Consider the following 17744-nt stretch of genomic DNA (forward strand, 5'->3'; position numbering starts at 1 on the left):
TAGGCGCTATCAAAGAATGCAAATTAAAACCAGCAGACATTCCAACAGCTTTTTCCCTCTTGCCGTTAACTTCTTAAACAGTTGACTTACAATTTTATTGCAACATGCTACCAATTTTGCACAGCTCTGTCGGGACACGTCTCCATTATCCATACACTCAGTTTTATCATGCTGCACTGTTTGCATACTGTTGTTGATTACTCCTGCACACTTATGTGTCGAAGGACTCTCTGCACCATTTGCAAAATCGCCACTAGACCAGATCATTGCACTATTAGTCACTTTAAAACTGCTCTAAATTGCTTGAAGACTGTATCCTTTGCACAATTGCCATTATATCAGGATCACCACACTAGTGGTATACTTTCATTGCTCAATGACTTTCCACACTCGTGTTTTTTTTTATGTCCTAAATGTAAATTTTGTAGACTCTAAACCGATTTTATCGGCCTTATCGGTATTGGCCGATAATTAGCATTTTATGCTGATCGGCTTTAATGTCATAATTTGCCGATCCGATCAATGACATCATTGATTGGCGTTGATTTGGCGTAGTAGTGTAAATATCTGACGGGCAATAAAGTTATTTAAAAAAAAAAACATGTCGGCAGTGTGGAACAGACAACACGTCTGAGACATCCATCCATCCATTTTCTGAGCCGCTTCTCCTCACTAGGGTCGCGGGCGTGCTGGAGCCTATCCCAGATATCATCGGGCAGGAGGCGGGGTACACCCTGAACTGGTTGCCAGCCAATCGCAGGGAACATAGAAACTAGCAACCATTCACAGTCATGCCTACGGGCAATTTAGAGTCTCCAATTAATGCATGTTTTTGGGATGTGGGAGGAAACCGGAGTGCCCGGAGAAAACCCAAGCAGGCACGGGGAGAACATGCAAACTCCACACAGGCGGGGACGGGGATTGAACCCCGCACCTCAGAACTGTGAGGCTGATGCTCTAACCAGTCGGCCACCGTGCCGCCACGTCTGAGACAGACAACACGTAATGCCCGGATCAGACTACAAGACAAATTTGCTCTCACGATTGCACGATGTCAGACTACTGCAATAAAATCTTGTATTCCGATACCGCCGCATCCCGTTTTTTTCCGATCACTGGGCTTCATCGTGTCAACACAAACGCGACCGGATACACTCGTTACCATGGCGACGACAACAATGATGGATCGCGTCCTGTGTTTGTAAGAACAAAATGTGTGTTGGTGGTCTGCGGTGCTCAGGACAGGAGAGGATGTTCATTTAAGGCTTGCTTCAGGTATGTTTACATACTTTTAATACGATACGGCTAGCAAGCAGGCAACAAAAACGTTATGTAGCCTAGCAAGCTAGTGCTAGCACGAATGGTTGTACGTAAACATGCCGCTATTCTGTCAAATCATGCTCTAAAGTTTCAGTGTGGGTGAAGTAATGTAATTAAAAATAAAGTAATTTAGTTACAGTAAGTTACCAGCCATTATTTCTGTCATGTTGTAATGTTGATTTGACCTGACTGATTAGAATACATGACCTGACTCGAGCAGTGATTTCCAACCTTTATGGAGCCAAAATCTCACGGCACACCAACAAACAAAAATGTCACAAAAAGTGGATACATTAGTTACTGTATTTACTTCCTGCCATCGAATAGAAGACCATTCATTTGTTCTGTCTGTCACTATGCCTCACTGGCATAAATAGAGGAACAAAGATACATTATTTATTGTAATAAAATTATATACAGTAAATGAACAGGTAATTTAAATCGACACATTCCTCCATCATGGTTCTTACATTATTTCTTGTAATAATGTCCCTTCTGTGTTTGCACAAAATTGAATATTGTTTCAAAAATGACTTCTGTATCCTTTAAAACACACACACACACACACACACACAGATAGAGAAACACGCAAAATGGGATTAGTGACTGAAACTTTATTCTGTTCACTGTTAGCAGAATCACATACAGTATAAGGAATGTTCTGTATTACAGACAAAAATGCTGATGACGAAAGACAATAGTAATAAAAAAGGAATCTTTCTGCACATTCCATGTATTACGTTTTGTAAGTTAGTTTTGTTCGACATTCAGGATTTTTATTTTAAAACGTCATTCAGAACTAGAGGTAATTCAACACATTTTTAAAATTAAAAACACCAACCACATTAGTAGGAAGATGCCAAAGATATTACATACACACCAAAGTAGAGTATGACTACATTTCTGAAATGTGACATAACTAAAACATTTTATAGTACCATTAACAACTACACTTGGACCATGTTACCCATCTTATTTTTTTACATAGCATCTCCAATATATAGTAATAATAGAATCTGTTAAAAACTTGTTCTAATAGATGGAAAATTAAGCCACATTGTGTATTCATCTATCAGACATGTATACACTTGATAAAAACTAAGACATTACAGACAATGGTAAGTTGGCTTTGTTGATGCATCACCTTTTTCCTTCACTTGCCTTTATATTTGCAGCTTTGAGTTTTTTCCTTTTTTAGCAGTTTTCCTCTGTCTGAAAGATGATAAAAACAGTTAAAGAACACTTATGACTACGACTATTCAACATTTTATTAAAATTTTCCTTCCATTCATCCATTTTCTATACTACTTGTCCTCATTAGGGTCATGGGTGAGCTGGATCTGACACCAGAATCTGCACGAGAGGCAGGGTACAGCACAGACTCGTCACCCCTCAATTGCAAGGCACATACATATAAACAACCATTCACACTACTGGTAAATGTGTATGTTGTTTTTTTTATAGCTCAAATGTTTATAGTGCTGACACTTCTTCAGAATTTCTGCAAATTCCTCAGGCATACAATAGTTCTGTCCATCACTGCACGTGGCACGTCGTACTAGAGCAGCTCCAATTACCGGAGACAAGTTCCTTGTGTGTTTTTTGGACATACTTGGCAAATAAAGATGATTCTATTCTGATTCTGATTATGATTCTGGTTGGTTTTACTGCGTGACATCCTTCTAGGCGGCACGGTAGTTGACTGGTTAGAGCGTCTGACTCACAGTTCTGAGGACCGGGGTTCAATCCCCGGCCCCGCCTGTGTGAAGTTACATGTTCTCCCTGTGGCTGCGTGGGTTTTCTCCGGGCACTCCGGTTTCCTCCCACATCCCAAAGACATGCATGGTAGGTTAATTGATGACTCTAAATTGCCCGTAGGGGTGAATAGTTGTTTACTTATATGTGCCCTGCGATTGGCTGGCAACCAATTCAGGGTGTGCTCCGCCTCCTGCCCGATGATAGCTGGAATAGGCTCCAGCGCTCCTGCGACCCCTGTGAGTATAAGTGGCTCAGATAACGGATGGATGGTTGTTCTTCTATTGGTTAATGTTATTCTGATTCTGTAGTACAGTTTGTTTTCTCTTACCGATTCAGTCTTCCTTTTTGGCTTTCTCTTTCTCCATAGCCTGATGGCACTCTGCTTCAGACACTACTACACAGGCACAAACACACACACATACACATAGGGAAAGGCAATTGACTACTTTTTTAATCACATTAATCACACATTTGAATTTTGATTAATCGTGATTAATCACGTGCCAAATATACCACACATACACTATATTGCCAAAAGTATTCGCTCACCTGCCTTGACTCACATATAAGTTTAAGTGATATCCTATTCTAAATCCATATGATTTAACCCTTTTAAAACCACGGGGATCACCGGTGACACCGCGACGCATGTGTATTTGAAATTACCGTAACTACGTCCTTGCTACGTCGTGCAATTTTAATCATTCAAACTGCCCCTGGAAGCTGTGAAACTAATAAATATATCTATTATTATGGTGCTAAAAGGGTTAATATAATGTGGGTTTACCGTTGGCAGCTGTAACCGCTTCAATTCTTGTGGGATGGCGTTCAACAAGGTTTAGGAGTGAGTTTACGGGAATTTTTGCCCATTTTTCCAGGAGCATATTTTGTGAGGTCACATTCTGATGTTGGACGAGAAGACCTGGCTCACTGTCCACTCAAAATCAACCCAAAGGTGTTCTATCAGGTTGAGGGCAGGACTCTGTGCAGGAGAGTCAAGTTCAACCATACCAAATTCTCTCATCCATGTCTTTATGGACCTTGCTTTGTGCAGTAGTGCGCATACATGTTGGAACAGGAAGGGGTAATGACACTGTTTGACAGTCCAAAATCTCTTGGTATGCTGAAGCATTCACAGTTCCCTTCACTGGAGCTAATATTTTGGGCATTTCCAACTTTGTGGTAACAGTTTGGAAATGTGTATCAGTGGACAAATCAAGGTTCATAAAGACATGGATGACAGGGTCTGGTGTGGATGAACATGACTGGCCTGGACAATCCTGACCTCAACCCTACAGAACACTTTTGGAGTAATTAGAGCGGAGACTGAGAGCCAGGCTTTCTCGTCCAACGTCAGTGTGTAATCTCACAAATGCGCTTCTGGAAAAATGGTTACTAATTCCCATAAACACACTCCTAAACCTTGTGTTAAGGGTGGCCAGTTGTGAGGGGCCTCGCTGGGGCGCCTCTGTGGGGCCGGCGGTCCGCCCTGGGTCCCTCGGTTTGGGACGTGTCCCGTCCACCGGGCTGCTCTCAGGTGGATCCCTGGGCCCGACCCTGCCCCTCGATAGATTGGGTGGGGTCCTCATCCCAATTACACACAGCAATTACGTGCACAGCAATTACAGGACACTTCTGTCAGTCTTTGTGAATGTAAAACAGTGTCAATTCACTTGCATGGGGTCCGCAGGCACATACCCCTGGGACTCTTTCACTGCGTGTGGGGCCACTCACTTATTGCGACAAATAACTCATGAATATGTGAATTGCTTGTGTATCCCCTCACTCATATTCTCGTCCTATAGACTTTTATAATTTACATAGTCAATCCCACCACACTTCAGTTGTACAGCTGGGTTCACGACCCTTGTCCTGCATGCTTCATGTCCTGTTCTCGCTTGTCCTGTCCTTCCTGTCCTTAACACTACAGCCCCATGCACACTAATATTTGATGTTTCATTGTTGTAGATAATGTAATGACTTACATTTCTCATCCTCTTTACAAGTATTGCTTTGTCTTTTGTCTTCATTTCTCTCTCCCCTCTAGAAACTTTGTTCTGTTTGACTCTGATTCTCAAGAAACTTCAATTATAATACTAAGAAACTGTGACACAGTAAAACTGTTCCGGCGTAAAAGGCATACAGATCCTCCATTCTGCTTGACCTAACAGCCGAACAGGACAAAAAAAAAAAAAACAAGGTAGCAAAGGCAGCAGCTCTGGTCTCTCTCATTCAAGACAACTGACCACTGGATACTGATATAAAGGATTTATGTGGTAACCAAATATTTGATTATGTCTGTTGCTTCTTTTGTTTTACATTTATTTGATGTACACTTTTGTTATTTTATCGATCTTAACTACAGAACTGTTGCAGTAGACTGATGTGACAGATTTGTATTTAATTTGTGAGGGAAGGATTCAAATAAATAAAGAGAAGCCTGAGCAGAATAATTCCCAATAATGTGGAGTACTCTGTAAAAGTCTAAGGCCATCCTTCATTCAATGACGAAAATGATTCATGCCCTTTCTCAGTACAGGCATATTTAATGTTCTAAATTTATAGTTGATTAGAATGTTCTTGTTTTGTCTAGGCTAGAAGTTACCAGGATCCTATGGTAAAAAAGATTACGTCTCCTCAAAATTGTCTCGATGATTAATAATTTTCCAAATGTTAAAATGTTTCCTTAATATATCTTAGCACACCATCTTTTGACACTTTCTTGTGCCAGAACATTCAACAAATAATGAAAGGATAATTTTGGGCTTTACTGTACATAGTGAAACTTGTATAACTTGTGGAGATCAACTAAATTCCAAATTTATCACGACCTCTACATACAAAGTCTTTGTATTTTTAACCATTAGTTAGTCAGGGCTCGACAGCAACATTTTTCTCAACAATCTCAAGAATCTCAACAATACTCACACTTTGTTTACTGTCGTTGACATGCTCACAAACTCCCATAATCAGATACATGCAATGAATTTGCTTGCCATTTTAGTGAAAAAAAATCCATCAGTTCAAATATCAGCACAAATCAGCAAAATGATCAAATGATGCAACACCTAAAACCACCAAGAAAAAAATCTGAATTTGATACAGTTGACCCAAAGAAAAAACGTAGAGAAAACAGTTCAGCAGCTGAAACCATCAATTAGCTGTCTTGGCTCAATACCATCTGACTTTTTGGAAACTATTCCAAAGTCATTACTCGCTGATTTGCAGCAACTAATCAATTGCTCACTTCAGTCCGGCGAGTGTCCTGAACCTCTAAAAGTAGCTGCCATTAAGCCACTTCTAAAAAAAGAGAACGCTGGATGCTTCCATGTTAGCAAACTATAGACTCTTCTCAAACTTCCCCTTCATAGCCAAGATTCTTGCGAAAGTGTTTTTTAATCAACTTGTCAATTTCTTGAACTTGAATGGACATTTTGACAAATTTGAATCAGGTTTTTCCAACCTCATCACATGTGCTATATAAATAAAATTACTTTGCTTTGCTTACACTGACACGGGATAGGTGTCATTTCCTTCCTTGTTGGATCTCAGTGCAGCGTTTGACACAGCAGATCGTAGCATACTGTTGAACACGGTGGAAATGTGTGTAGGACTAAATTGATCTTTAATTGGTTCAGGTCCTACCCAGCGGAAATGAGTTATTCATTAATTCATTTATTCATTTTCCATACCACTAATCCTCACTAGGGTCGCGGGCGTGCTGGAGCTTATCCCAGTTAAGTCTGGGTGAGAGGTGGGTTACACCCTGAACTGGTCGCCAGCCAATCGCAGGGCACATATAGTATAAACAAACAACCATTCGCACTCACTTTCACACCTATGGGCAATTTTGAGTTTCCAATTAACCAACCATGCATGTTTTTGGGATGTGGGAGGAAAGCGGAGTACCTGGAGAAAACCCACGCAGGCACAGGGAGAACATGCAAACTCCACATAGTCGAGGCCAGATTTGAACCCGGGTCCTCAGAACTGTGCGGCAGATGTGCTAACCAGTCAACCACCATGGCGAGTTATTTTGTAACTATTGTAAGTTTCCAATCTTATAGAAAGGCAATGACACACGGGGTTCCTCAAGAGTCAGTTCTTGGATCCCTTTTGTTCAGCCTGTATATGCTACCTTTGAGTCAAATTCTTCAGAACTTGAATGTTGACTATCTTAGCTATGTAGATGACACACAGTTATTTATATCTAGCAGTGACTCCAGATGACTACAGTTCAATTGAGGTGTTGTGTCACTGTCTAAAACAAATAACTGGATGAATCACAATTTCCTTAATTTAAATTTACCACAACAAAACCAAGCTAATTGTTTTTGGCAGTAGAGAGCATCACTGTTAGTAAATACCTGGAGTCACACTCTTTAAACACCAAAGACCAAGTCCGAAACCTTGGTGTGCTGATAGAACCCGAGCTGACTTTCGTCATTCATATCAAATCTATTACTAAAACAGCCTCTACCAGCTGAAGAACATATCCAGAGTGAAGGGTTGCATGTTCCAAGCAGACCAGGAGGAGGTCATACATGATTTTATCTCCAGTAGACTGGACTATTGTTCTGGTCTTCTGACTGGACTCCTGCAAAAGAGCATTAAATGACTGCAGTTCATTCAGAACGCTGGAGCTCGGGTTCAGACCAGAACAAAGTCATCACAGCACATTACTCCAATTCTAAAGTCGCTAGACTGGTTCTTAGTCAGCTATAGAATAGACTTTAAAGTTCTGCTAATGCTCTATAAATCACTAAATGGTTTAGGTCCTGAATACATTAAAGAAATGCTCATGGGACATAAACCCAGTAGGGTTCTGAGATAGTGGAGCCCAGAGTCCAAAGCAAACATGATGAAGCAGCATTTAGCTATTATGCAGCACACAAATGGAAAAAAGTTGCTAACAGAAGTGAAATCAATTGCAATGTTTTTAAGTCCAGGTTAAAAACAATTCTTTTTTTGACATGCTTACGATTAAGCATTTTAGAGCATTTCCATTTTTAAATGGTCTTTCTTGCACTGTACGTTTTTAGTAATTTTAGTATACTGTCTTTTGATTTTCTTTGCTTTCTTTTTAAATGTCTTTTTGCTCTTTGTTTTTAAATGCTTTTAATCATGTAAAGCACATTGAGTTATACCTTGTGTATGAAATGCGCTGGGTAAATAAATTTACCTTGCCTAACATGGAGAACGTAGCTGGGGACACATCAGAAGCTTTTCTACCGTTGCATGGCAAATCTATTCTAAACTCTAAAATGAGGCAAAAAAATGAATAAATAAGAACAAGGAACGTGCCTCTCTCAAACCCAGCAGTGAAAAAGTTAAAGGTAAGTCGGGATTTTACAGCTTTATCAAGTTGTAAAATCAGCTAAATGCTCTTTAAATTTCTTTCCCCACCTCTACGATAATAATTCTCGTGCCTGGTTGGGATCTGGTTTGTCTTGTTGAGCATTTGTCTAATGTAATGTGGAGAACCAGGAACTATAGTAAATGGTGCACAGTGAAACTTGCGTGACAGAGTCTGTTGTGGTGACAAAATGCTACCACAGTAAACTCACTCAAGACAAGTATTACATTTTGTTTGTGCGCGTGTGTGCATGCGCGCATGTGTTTTTGTGTGCGTGCATCCGTACGTGCATATGTGTGTGTTCACAGACTAACGAGGTGTTGTCTGCTGGAAACAATATACTCCAGACAGGACCATGTGCAATGGATTGTTGGACTTCACTTCAAAGAAAGTTAAACAATTCATTGTGTGTTTTTGGTTGCTAGCCAACTGTGTGTTGGATATCTGCATGGTAACAGTTATCAAAGCTTTGGCATAATGAATGCCAATCTTAATGTTTACATGCTAGATAAGGGACTTTTCCCATTAGTTGTTTGTCTGCATGTAAACAAGCTCTTATATGTTTGGTCTTATTCATTACCTGTCTAAATGTGTTGGACAGGTCCAGTGCCCAACTTTGCGTGGATTAGTCGGTTATTTTAGCCAGTCATAATGTTGCACAGTTTGGAAGTCTTTTCAAAAAGCTTGTCAGAATTCATCAGTCATTCATTATTTAACAGGTTGAGATGTGGTATGACACCTTGACAACCAAGTTACCATGGTAGGTTTGACAGATAATACCTGTATAAAGCTGCGTTAAATCAAGTTCTGTAAAATAATAGCTGTCATCATCAACTAAATGTTTTACCTCAGAGAACATGGAGGGAAAAAAATAAACAATAATGTCACCTACCACACACTTCACTTCACTTATTGATTGTCAAACCATTGTTAAGGGGAATATGTCAATAGTAATTCCATCGAAAATTAAGTAGTAGAAGCAAAAGTAAAAAGCTTTTCGTTGAGCCGTATATTAATTAGCAGGCTACTTCCTGGTTTATGACGATGACCTAAAACATTTGTAACTGACGGACAGAATTCTGGGGTGGAGTTCAATTGTTCCAAACAGCAAAAAGTGAAAATCTGTCTGCATTTCTATTACGTACACCTATTCGTCTTGCTTGGCACATGTGCCACCCCTCCATTTCATGAATATTGTTTTTTTTTTTAACCCATCAAACCAACAAACAGTAATCTAAAAAATATTTCTTGACTTTGTGTTTGGCGGTGTTAAATAAAAGAGCACCAGCAAGGTGTTCTGTCAGTTTATACCTTCAGTTGAGGGTTCAGAGACTTGCTCAGCAGCAGTGACTGGCGAATTGGTCTCAATTTCTTTTTGTGTAGGCCTAGGTACAGGAACTTCAACAGCACAATCAATCGCCACAGAAGGTGAAGAGGCTCCAAAAGCTGGTGGAACTTCTGAGGCTTCTTTTGATGATGTTTTTAAAAGCAATGTGGAAGAGACTGGAACCTCCAGGACTACCAAGGCAGGCTCCTGAGGAGCGGTCGATTCTGCAGGACACGAGGGTTCTGCTTGTGGAACAGTTTCTGAAGGCATCACAAGAGCTTCATTGGACTCTTCAACAGCAAATGTATACTCAGCTTGTGTCTCATCTGTAACTGGAACTAAAGGAAGCATCTCCGGAATCGTCGCCACTGCAATCCCTGTATCTATGGTAGCTTCTTTTACCTCAGAGGATTTAGCAGTCATTGGATCTTCTACTGAAGCATCACCTGGTGTAGCTCCAGCTGGTGGTTCAACTTCATTGATTGCAGCCTCAGTTGAAGCAGGAGATTCAGGCCTTACTAAAGGTGGAAGCAGGGGAGAATTTTCAGTTGCTGTCTCTAAACAAGGGGCCACCTTATCAGGGACATCAGCTACTGCTTCCTGTGTATCTGCTACCACAGGTTCAGCAACAGGATTGGCAACTTCAGGAGAGGCCCCAGCTGGGACAGCAGATGCCTGTTCTACAACAGCAGGAACCTTAGCATACACAGGTTCAACATCTACAGTAGGACTATCAGCCTTCATTTCTTCTACAACTGGGACCTCACCCTTAATCACATCATCATCTTCTGGGACAGGAACAATTGTCTTCCAAGTTTCAATATCTTCTTCAGCAGGTACCTCTGCTTGCCTAATTTCACTATCTCCCATGACAGGGATCTCCTCCTCGGAAAGTGGTTTGGCCATCAAAGGGTCCAAGGCTTCTGCAGCAACATCAGCAAATGTTGAGTCACCGGAGGCTTTTGATGAACCAGAAGCTGAACCAGGTTCTTCAACACTGACAGGATCTGGTTGTGGTTCAAGATCAGTCAAAATGTCTTCACCAGAGCCAAGATCCTCTTGGGCTTCCATTACCACTAACACTGCCTCTGCCCCATCATCAGCTTCCTGCTGAAGATCATCTGCCAAGTCACTTACAGGCAATTGCATTTTGTCCTCAATGGTCTCTCCAATGATGCCGTTCTGAACAGCTGCCAACAGACAAGAAAAGGCATAATGATTTATAGCTGAGGCGAATAGCTAATCATAGTTAGAAATCCAATGTAAATCTCAGACATGAAAACACCAAAGGCATGAAAAAAAAAAGGTGACCAAAAAAAAACATTGTATGGGGGTCTGGGGGGATTCTCCAGGCCTCCGCAGAGATTTCTTTTTTATTTTAACATAAATTAAGCAATCTAGAAGACTCTGAAGAGGACAATAAGGCAAACACATTTTCTTCACGCAGAAAAACATTTATTTACAGCGCTCAAGTACATGTTGATGTACAAATTTAAGATTAAAATGAAATTTGCCTAATTTCTTTGCTTTTTTTTGTTCTGGCCTCCAACTTGACCCAGGCCCATCTCCATCTGCACCTGATGCCTGCTTCAAGCTGTGCCACATGAATAGCCTCCTCCTCTTTAAGCACTCATTCTGGAAAAGAATTGACTAAAATCATTATCTGTTTCACTTCATTTTTCACTATTACCAACTTCAAAGGCTAATCCCAAATGTATCCTCCAGGAAAATATTAAGGACAATATTTTTCTGTTTTTATTGGCCATTTCTGAATTTGAAGTTAGATCGTTCTGTGTTGTGACATAATCCCTAACATCGCTCCGTCGCTTAATACCCCTCCCCCAGGAAAAACTCATCGGATCTATACGATTCACATAAATGTCCTATTTTGAGTTCAAAACGACGAATTTTGCCGAAAGGCGACTGATTTGCATGTATGAAATCTGTAAAAGCATGTTTAACACATCAATCCATTCTTCACACAGCAATTATGTTATATGATAATTCAGAGAAACATTTGCGGACAGGGGAGGGGAAATGACTTTGTTTAATGGTGCAAACCTATTTAGGAGCCAAAAACAAAATCCTGGGACCTGATCCTGCATTATCCTGCTCAATTCTGCTCTAAATGCTAGAGGACTCTGCATCTTTTTGCACAATTGTCCCAAAAAAAAAAAAAATAAATACATTTGTACCGGCATTACCAGATAACTAGCAATCCTTTATTGCTCAGTGACTGTCTTTATGTCTCCAAAGTGTTCTCTGTCAATTGACTGTCTGTTGTCGTACTAGAGCGGCTCCAACTACCGGAGACAAATTCCTTGTGTGTTTTTTGGACATACTTGGCAAATAAAGATGATTCGGATGATAAGGATTCTGATTATGGTCTGTGACTATCTGTATTCTACTACTTATACTTTTTGGGGTCATGGTCGAGCTGGGGTCTATTGCAGCTGACTTTTGAGAAGAGGGGATGGTACACACAGCACTAGATAATTGCAGGACACGTATAGACAAACCATTGAAACTCACATTCCCACCGTGACCTATGGACAATGTAGTCGTCCATTAACTGAAGATGAATGATTTTTGAGTTTGAGAGGAAGCCCATACAAACACAAACAACATGTGAACTCCTGGCCTGCGCCGAGATTCAAACCCATTTCCTTTTGACTACACGGCAGATGCTGGCTCATCTTTTTTTTATTATACACATATAAAATAAAAAATACACAGGGATTATGGTTAAAATATTAATTGACTACAGGAAATTTTAAGTAAACAATGAATAAACATTTGATTACCGGAGACAAATTCCTTGTGTGTTTTTTAGACATACTCGGCAAATAAAGACGATTCTGATCTGATTCTGATTCTGATGAGCCACAAAGAATGGCTGAAACCAAATTTTCATTTCCTGAGTCTAAAGTGAGACTTGAGAGAGTTGACACTGAGTTGAATCCTGGAGGCTCGGCGAGGCACGCTCAGAGGAAATAAATCACATCTGACAATAACTTTTCTGAGACGCACCCCACCTTAACTCACATCTACTGACTTGAATTGTGTGTCGACAAAATGTTAGCCTTGGGGTAAAAGTACAGTACACGAGCAAACAAAGCGTGCACAGATTTTTCAAGTCAAATGTCAGGAGCAATAACCTAAAGTAAATCCATAAAGGTTTCATAAGAGCCTAGCCTGTTTGACTTTTTCAAAGATTACCCCCAAACAGGACAAATCAGAATGCATCTGCTCACTGAATGGCTGAAAGGTTTCGACTCAGCAGCTGCATGATTGTATTAGTGGGTCTGAAATGGTGTAAAGAGCCAAGAGTTGATAGGTGGAAAGGAATGTGATAGCCTGCTTTCTCAAATCAGGCCGCCTTCACACGAACACAAACATTTGCAAAAGGCATATTTTTCCATGCATTTTGGTCCGCCCACAAACAAAATGTTATGCCAAATAAAATAAATGTTATAATCTTGAAACCAATTATATTTGGGTGCTAAAATTAGCATGGTTTGTGTGTGTGTGTGTGCATACGCATGTGTGTGTATATATTTGTGTGTGTGTTTGCTTTTTGTCCATTGTTATTGTGCCTTCTCTGCAAATGGGTTTGATTGGCCAAAACCTTCTACAGAGAAGATAGCAGAGCTGTCTGGTGATGGAGTAGCCACTGCAAAAGAGACAGACTGGCAACCAAACCTCCATCGTTAAGTCATTTTCTCACAAGCATGTGTAAAAGGTTTGGATGGGTTGTCTTTGAACAATTTAGCAACCTATAATGGTTAGTCTGCAAGGCTGTGCATCTCAGCTGGAGTTTAGCTCAAGCCGCCATTGAGACTCCCTTCCAAGCAGTTTACCTCACGTAACATTTTTTCAACTAATACTTCACACATTGAAATTACAGCAGTAGAGAAGACTTACTGTGACACCCCACATGCCATTTAGCCTGTTTTCTCAATCACTCTGCCTTGGTCAAATGACATAGAAGGGTTTGTTTACTAGTGGTGCCATCAGAGAAACTTAGATTTTTGCCAACTGAAAGAACATGTGATGGCATGGTGAATTGGGAAGCCTCCGTGTTGCAGTCACTTGGCGCCAGAACGTCTCTCCTTGTTCCCTTACGTTGGCCCTTGAGTTTTTGGTATATGCGCTGCCTTTCGATAGTTTGTGTTGATCATTGTGTTCAGTACATTGTGATTTTGCACTTGGATACTTCTCTCTTTCTGCAATTGAGTCCTTCTTCCTGCCGACAAATAACAATAGAAAATGAAAGAACTGCATTGCACACTATTCTAGAAGTTGAACTTTTGATCGGATGGTGAGGTCTCTCATTTTCACATGGACATGGTCAGTGAGTAACAAAATCGACTATGTTATGCTTTCAATGGTGTAGCTAGAATAAGCTGGCAAACTCAGGCTCAAATGAATTTAGCTGTTTTTGGCTACATCACAATCATGGTACTCAGTATTAATGAGTAGAGCAACATTTTTTTGAACAGGGGTTAAGAGTATAACAGCATTTGTAATTTAAGCAGATTTTTGTTCTTTTTGAATTTTGAAATATATTATCTTAATATAAATGACTGGATACCACAAGACACTGAAACTTTGGATAGAACTTAGATATGTATTGAAACGGAGTGCCTGCATACATGGATGACTCGCGCGTCAACATGATTTGTCTGCCAATGATGACAGAGGTGGCAGTCAAAACAGTGACATGGTTGGGAGGAGGCAGACAGGGAGTCCAGGGAGTAGATGGGACCACTGGCGACTGAGATAGCACACAATGTGTTTGTATAAGTCACATGAAACAAGCTCAGTTTCGGAAAAGAGTATACCAACTGTTCTCATTTGTATTTTGTAAGCCTATTAAAGAAATGAGCTACAGGTGCTTGAAAAATGAATGCATTAACACTGACATCACAATGGGATATTCGGCCTTTGGGTGAAGTTTCAAGGTGAACCTAAAACGCACTTTTACTTTTGAGGGACACTTCATTTGACCTTCTCTATGCTTTTGAATGCATATGGCAAATTTGTAAGTGTTTCTGTATTTTTTGCACAACTTTCTGTTCTCTAACAAGGAGCTGAACGGCAAAATTCACAAAACAGCTGTTTGATTCATGAATGGACCAATGAATTTCCTGGTTGAACGAGAATAGGTATTTAAACACGTCCTCTTTCACATTTTGACATTGTGAGACCAAGATGACATCTAACAATTGGTCAACAGTACCTCACCATTGAGGGAAGTTGCCACTGAGCTTAGAGTGTCATCAGTAGGGGGCAACAGTGAGACTGGAAGAGTCACAGAAAGGCATAGAAGTTGACATGCTTGGAAAATTTAATGGCTCAAGACCCTGTTGTATAGTACATAGTATTACCGTATTTTTTGCTCATTTTTTTAATTCAGGCCGGTAGGAATCCAACTTTTACACAGTGCGAACGTGATTTGCGCATTCACAATAAAAAGGAATATTGACTAACAATAGCTGGGATTGTCATGCATGTATGTGTGGAGGTTTTGTCAGCGCAAAGCTGTGCCTGGTATGACATTATAGCTATGTGACTTTAGGTTTGACCCATGAATGGACAATCATGGTGATGTTGACTCCCTTGATGGGCATGGGCACAGCCCTGTAAATGCGCAAAAAAACTAAATAAACAGAGGCAGTTACTCTGCATTCTTTTATTCCAGTAAAGAGCATACCTAAATGTTGAGACACAACAACTGGAAGCGTTATTCCACACAGAGGAATGTATCTCAGCGCACATTCTTTCACAAGGAGCTATCCTGACATTTGTTTTCTATAAGTTCGTTAGAAACACATCTTGTTTTGATGCAGTGCAAATTCTACACCACAACAATCAACAATTTGTTGTTTTAATGGACCGTTTGTATGAAATTGTTAGATTGTGCAGGTATATGTTTTGTTCAACAAGCATATTATTTGGACTTACATTGTAACAAATGTTCAATTACAATTACCACCAGTACAAAAAAAATGTCCATTTATCAACCATAAAATTCATTGTTTACCGTACCATCACCGAGAAAGCACACGGTGTACCAGAGCAGTAGGGAAAAGACACACCCCCTCAACAAAGATTCACTAAATGAAAATATTCACTTTTCCACATGTATAGATAGTTGTTGATGTCTAAATGAAAAGTAACTCATAACTTACCCAGTGTGCCTCCATTGCTCTCTTCTGGCTTGGTACCAGGTTTTTTTTCTTGATCTACTGTCTGAGCACTGGATGAGGAGCAGCCCATGTTTGCGGAATAAAAGCACACTTCAACTAAAAATTATGTATCTATGACTCAAGCAAATCACGCTTGACAAATAGGGAGAGTTTGTAGCTGTGATCACATGCACAGCTACACTCCGTGTGTGTCTGTGTGACCATGAGTGGCCTGCTGTCCCCGAAACATCTGTTGTTCACTGTTCCCTGTCAACCTCATGCACACGCTCACATTGTTCTCAAAAAGGAGGAGGAGTGGAGGGTGGGGATTGGAGAGGGGAAACCTGTATGGAATGTGTGTCCTCCCCTTCCTCACCTCTGATGTTTCCTCCCCTTCCACCACTACAAGGAATCACCACCTTGTGGTAATATGTATGGTAGCATGTGAGCAAAGAAAGTGACTGCAAAGGGCTTCAATGCAGTTGTGACTTTTGCCACCATGTGATATGTAAAGAGTTTGTCAATTAACTGTACAAAGACTTTTGTATTTTTTTGTTACACGACAAGAAGATCTATTAAAAATTTATCATAGCATTGCAATTGAAGGGGTAAGGGAAGCTTGACTCTGCACTGACGACAGGCCGCAGGATAAATGAGGGACTCGACCATCAAATTGAGTCTTTCACTTTTTCACAAGTTGATTCTCCAAATCATGTTCAACCTATATTTAATTGAATACACTACAAAGACAAGATATTTAATGTTCAAACTGATAAACCTTGTTTTTAGCAAATAATCATTAACTTGGAATTCTATGGCTGCAACCTGTTCCAAAAAAGCTGGCACAGGTGGCAAAAAAGACTGAGAAAGTTGAGGAATGCTCATCAAACACCTGTTTGGGACATCCCACAGGTGAACAGGCTAATTGGGAACAGGTGGGTGCCATGATTGGGTATAAAAGGAGCTTCCCTGAATTGCTCAGTCATTCACAAGCAAAGATGGGGCCTCTCACCTCTTTATGAACAAGTGCGTGAGAAAATAGTCGAACAGTTTAAGGACAATGTTCCTCAACGTACAATTGCAAGGAATTTAGGGATTTCATAATCTACGGTCCATAATATCATCAAAAGGTTCAGAGAATCTGGAAAAATCACTGCATGTAAGCGGCAAGGCCGAAAACCAACATTGAATGCCCGTGACCTTCGATCCCTCAGGCGGCACTGCATCAAAAACCGACATCAATGTGGAAAGGATATCACCACATGGGGTCAGGAACACTTCAGAAAACCAAGGTCAGTAAATACAGTTCGGCGCTACATTAGTAAGTGCAACTTGAATCTCTACGATGCAGAGCAAAAGCCATTTATCAACAAAACCCAGAAACGCCGCTGGCTTCTCTGGGCCCGAGCTCATCTAAGAGGGACTGATGAAAAGTGGAAAAGTGTTCTGTGGTCCAACGAGTCCATATTTCAAATTGTTTTTGGAAATTGTGGATGTCGTGTCCTCCCGGCCAAAGAGGAAAAGAACCATCCGGACTGTTATGGACGCAAAGTTCAAAAGCCAGCATCTGTGATGGTATGGGGCTGTGTTTGTGCCAATGGCATGGGTAACTTACACATCTGTGAAGGCACCATTAATGCTGAAAGGCACATACAGGTTTTGGAGAAACATATGCTGCCATCCAAGCAATGTCTTTTTCATGGACACCCTGCTTATTTCAACAAGACAATGCCAAACCACATTCTGCACATGTTACAACAGCGTGGCTTCGTAGTAAAAGAGTGCTGGTACT

The 17744-nt window shown here is 40.6% G+C and overlaps 1 protein-coding gene across 3 annotated transcripts; it reads right to left on the reverse strand.

Moving 5' to 3' along the window:
• Positions 1-1914: 1914 nt before the first annotated feature.
• On the reverse strand, positions 1915-16246 carry LOC133479722 (uncharacterized). Of its 3 annotated transcripts, XM_061777045.1 has the most exons (5): positions 15956-16246; positions 13686-14007; positions 9746-10951; positions 3407-3472; positions 1915-2532 (listed from the first exon to the last, which is right to left on the reverse strand). In XM_061777045.1, exons 3-4 carry the CDS (start codon positions 10908-10910, stop codon positions 3411-3413), a joined length of 1227 nt encoding a protein of 408 aa, XP_061633029.1. In that variant the 5' UTR covers positions 10911-10951; positions 13686-14007; positions 15956-16246; the 3' UTR covers positions 1915-2532; positions 3407-3410. The 3 variants fall into 3 exon arrangements, with proteins under 3 accessions (XP_061633029.1, XP_061633026.1, XP_061633028.1); XM_061777042.1 differs by lacking the exon at positions 13686-14007; XM_061777044.1 differs by lacking the exons at positions 3407-3472; positions 13686-14007.
• Positions 16247-17744: the final 1498 nt, after the last annotated feature.

The sequence above is a fragment of the Phyllopteryx taeniolatus genome, chromosome 6 (genome assembly GCF_024500385.1).
Source record: "Phyllopteryx taeniolatus isolate TA_2022b chromosome 6, UOR_Ptae_1.2, whole genome shotgun sequence".
NCBI classification, from domain to species: Eukaryota; Metazoa; Chordata; class Actinopteri; order Syngnathiformes; family Syngnathidae; genus Phyllopteryx; species Phyllopteryx taeniolatus.

Coding starts and splice junctions, on each gene's coding strand:
- LOC133479722 (XM_061777042.1), bottom strand. CDS start 16,043: ATGGGCTGCTCCTCATCCAGTGCTCAGACAGTAGATCAAGAAAAAAAA. Junction 10,952..15,955: donor GAGCAATGGAGGCACACTGG/GTAAGTTATGAG, acceptor GTCTGTTGGCAG/CTGTTCAGAACGGCATCATT. Junction 3,473..9,745: donor CTCTGAACCCTCAACTGAAG/GTATAAACTGAC, acceptor GTGCCTGTGTAG/TAGTGTCTGAAGCAGAGTGC.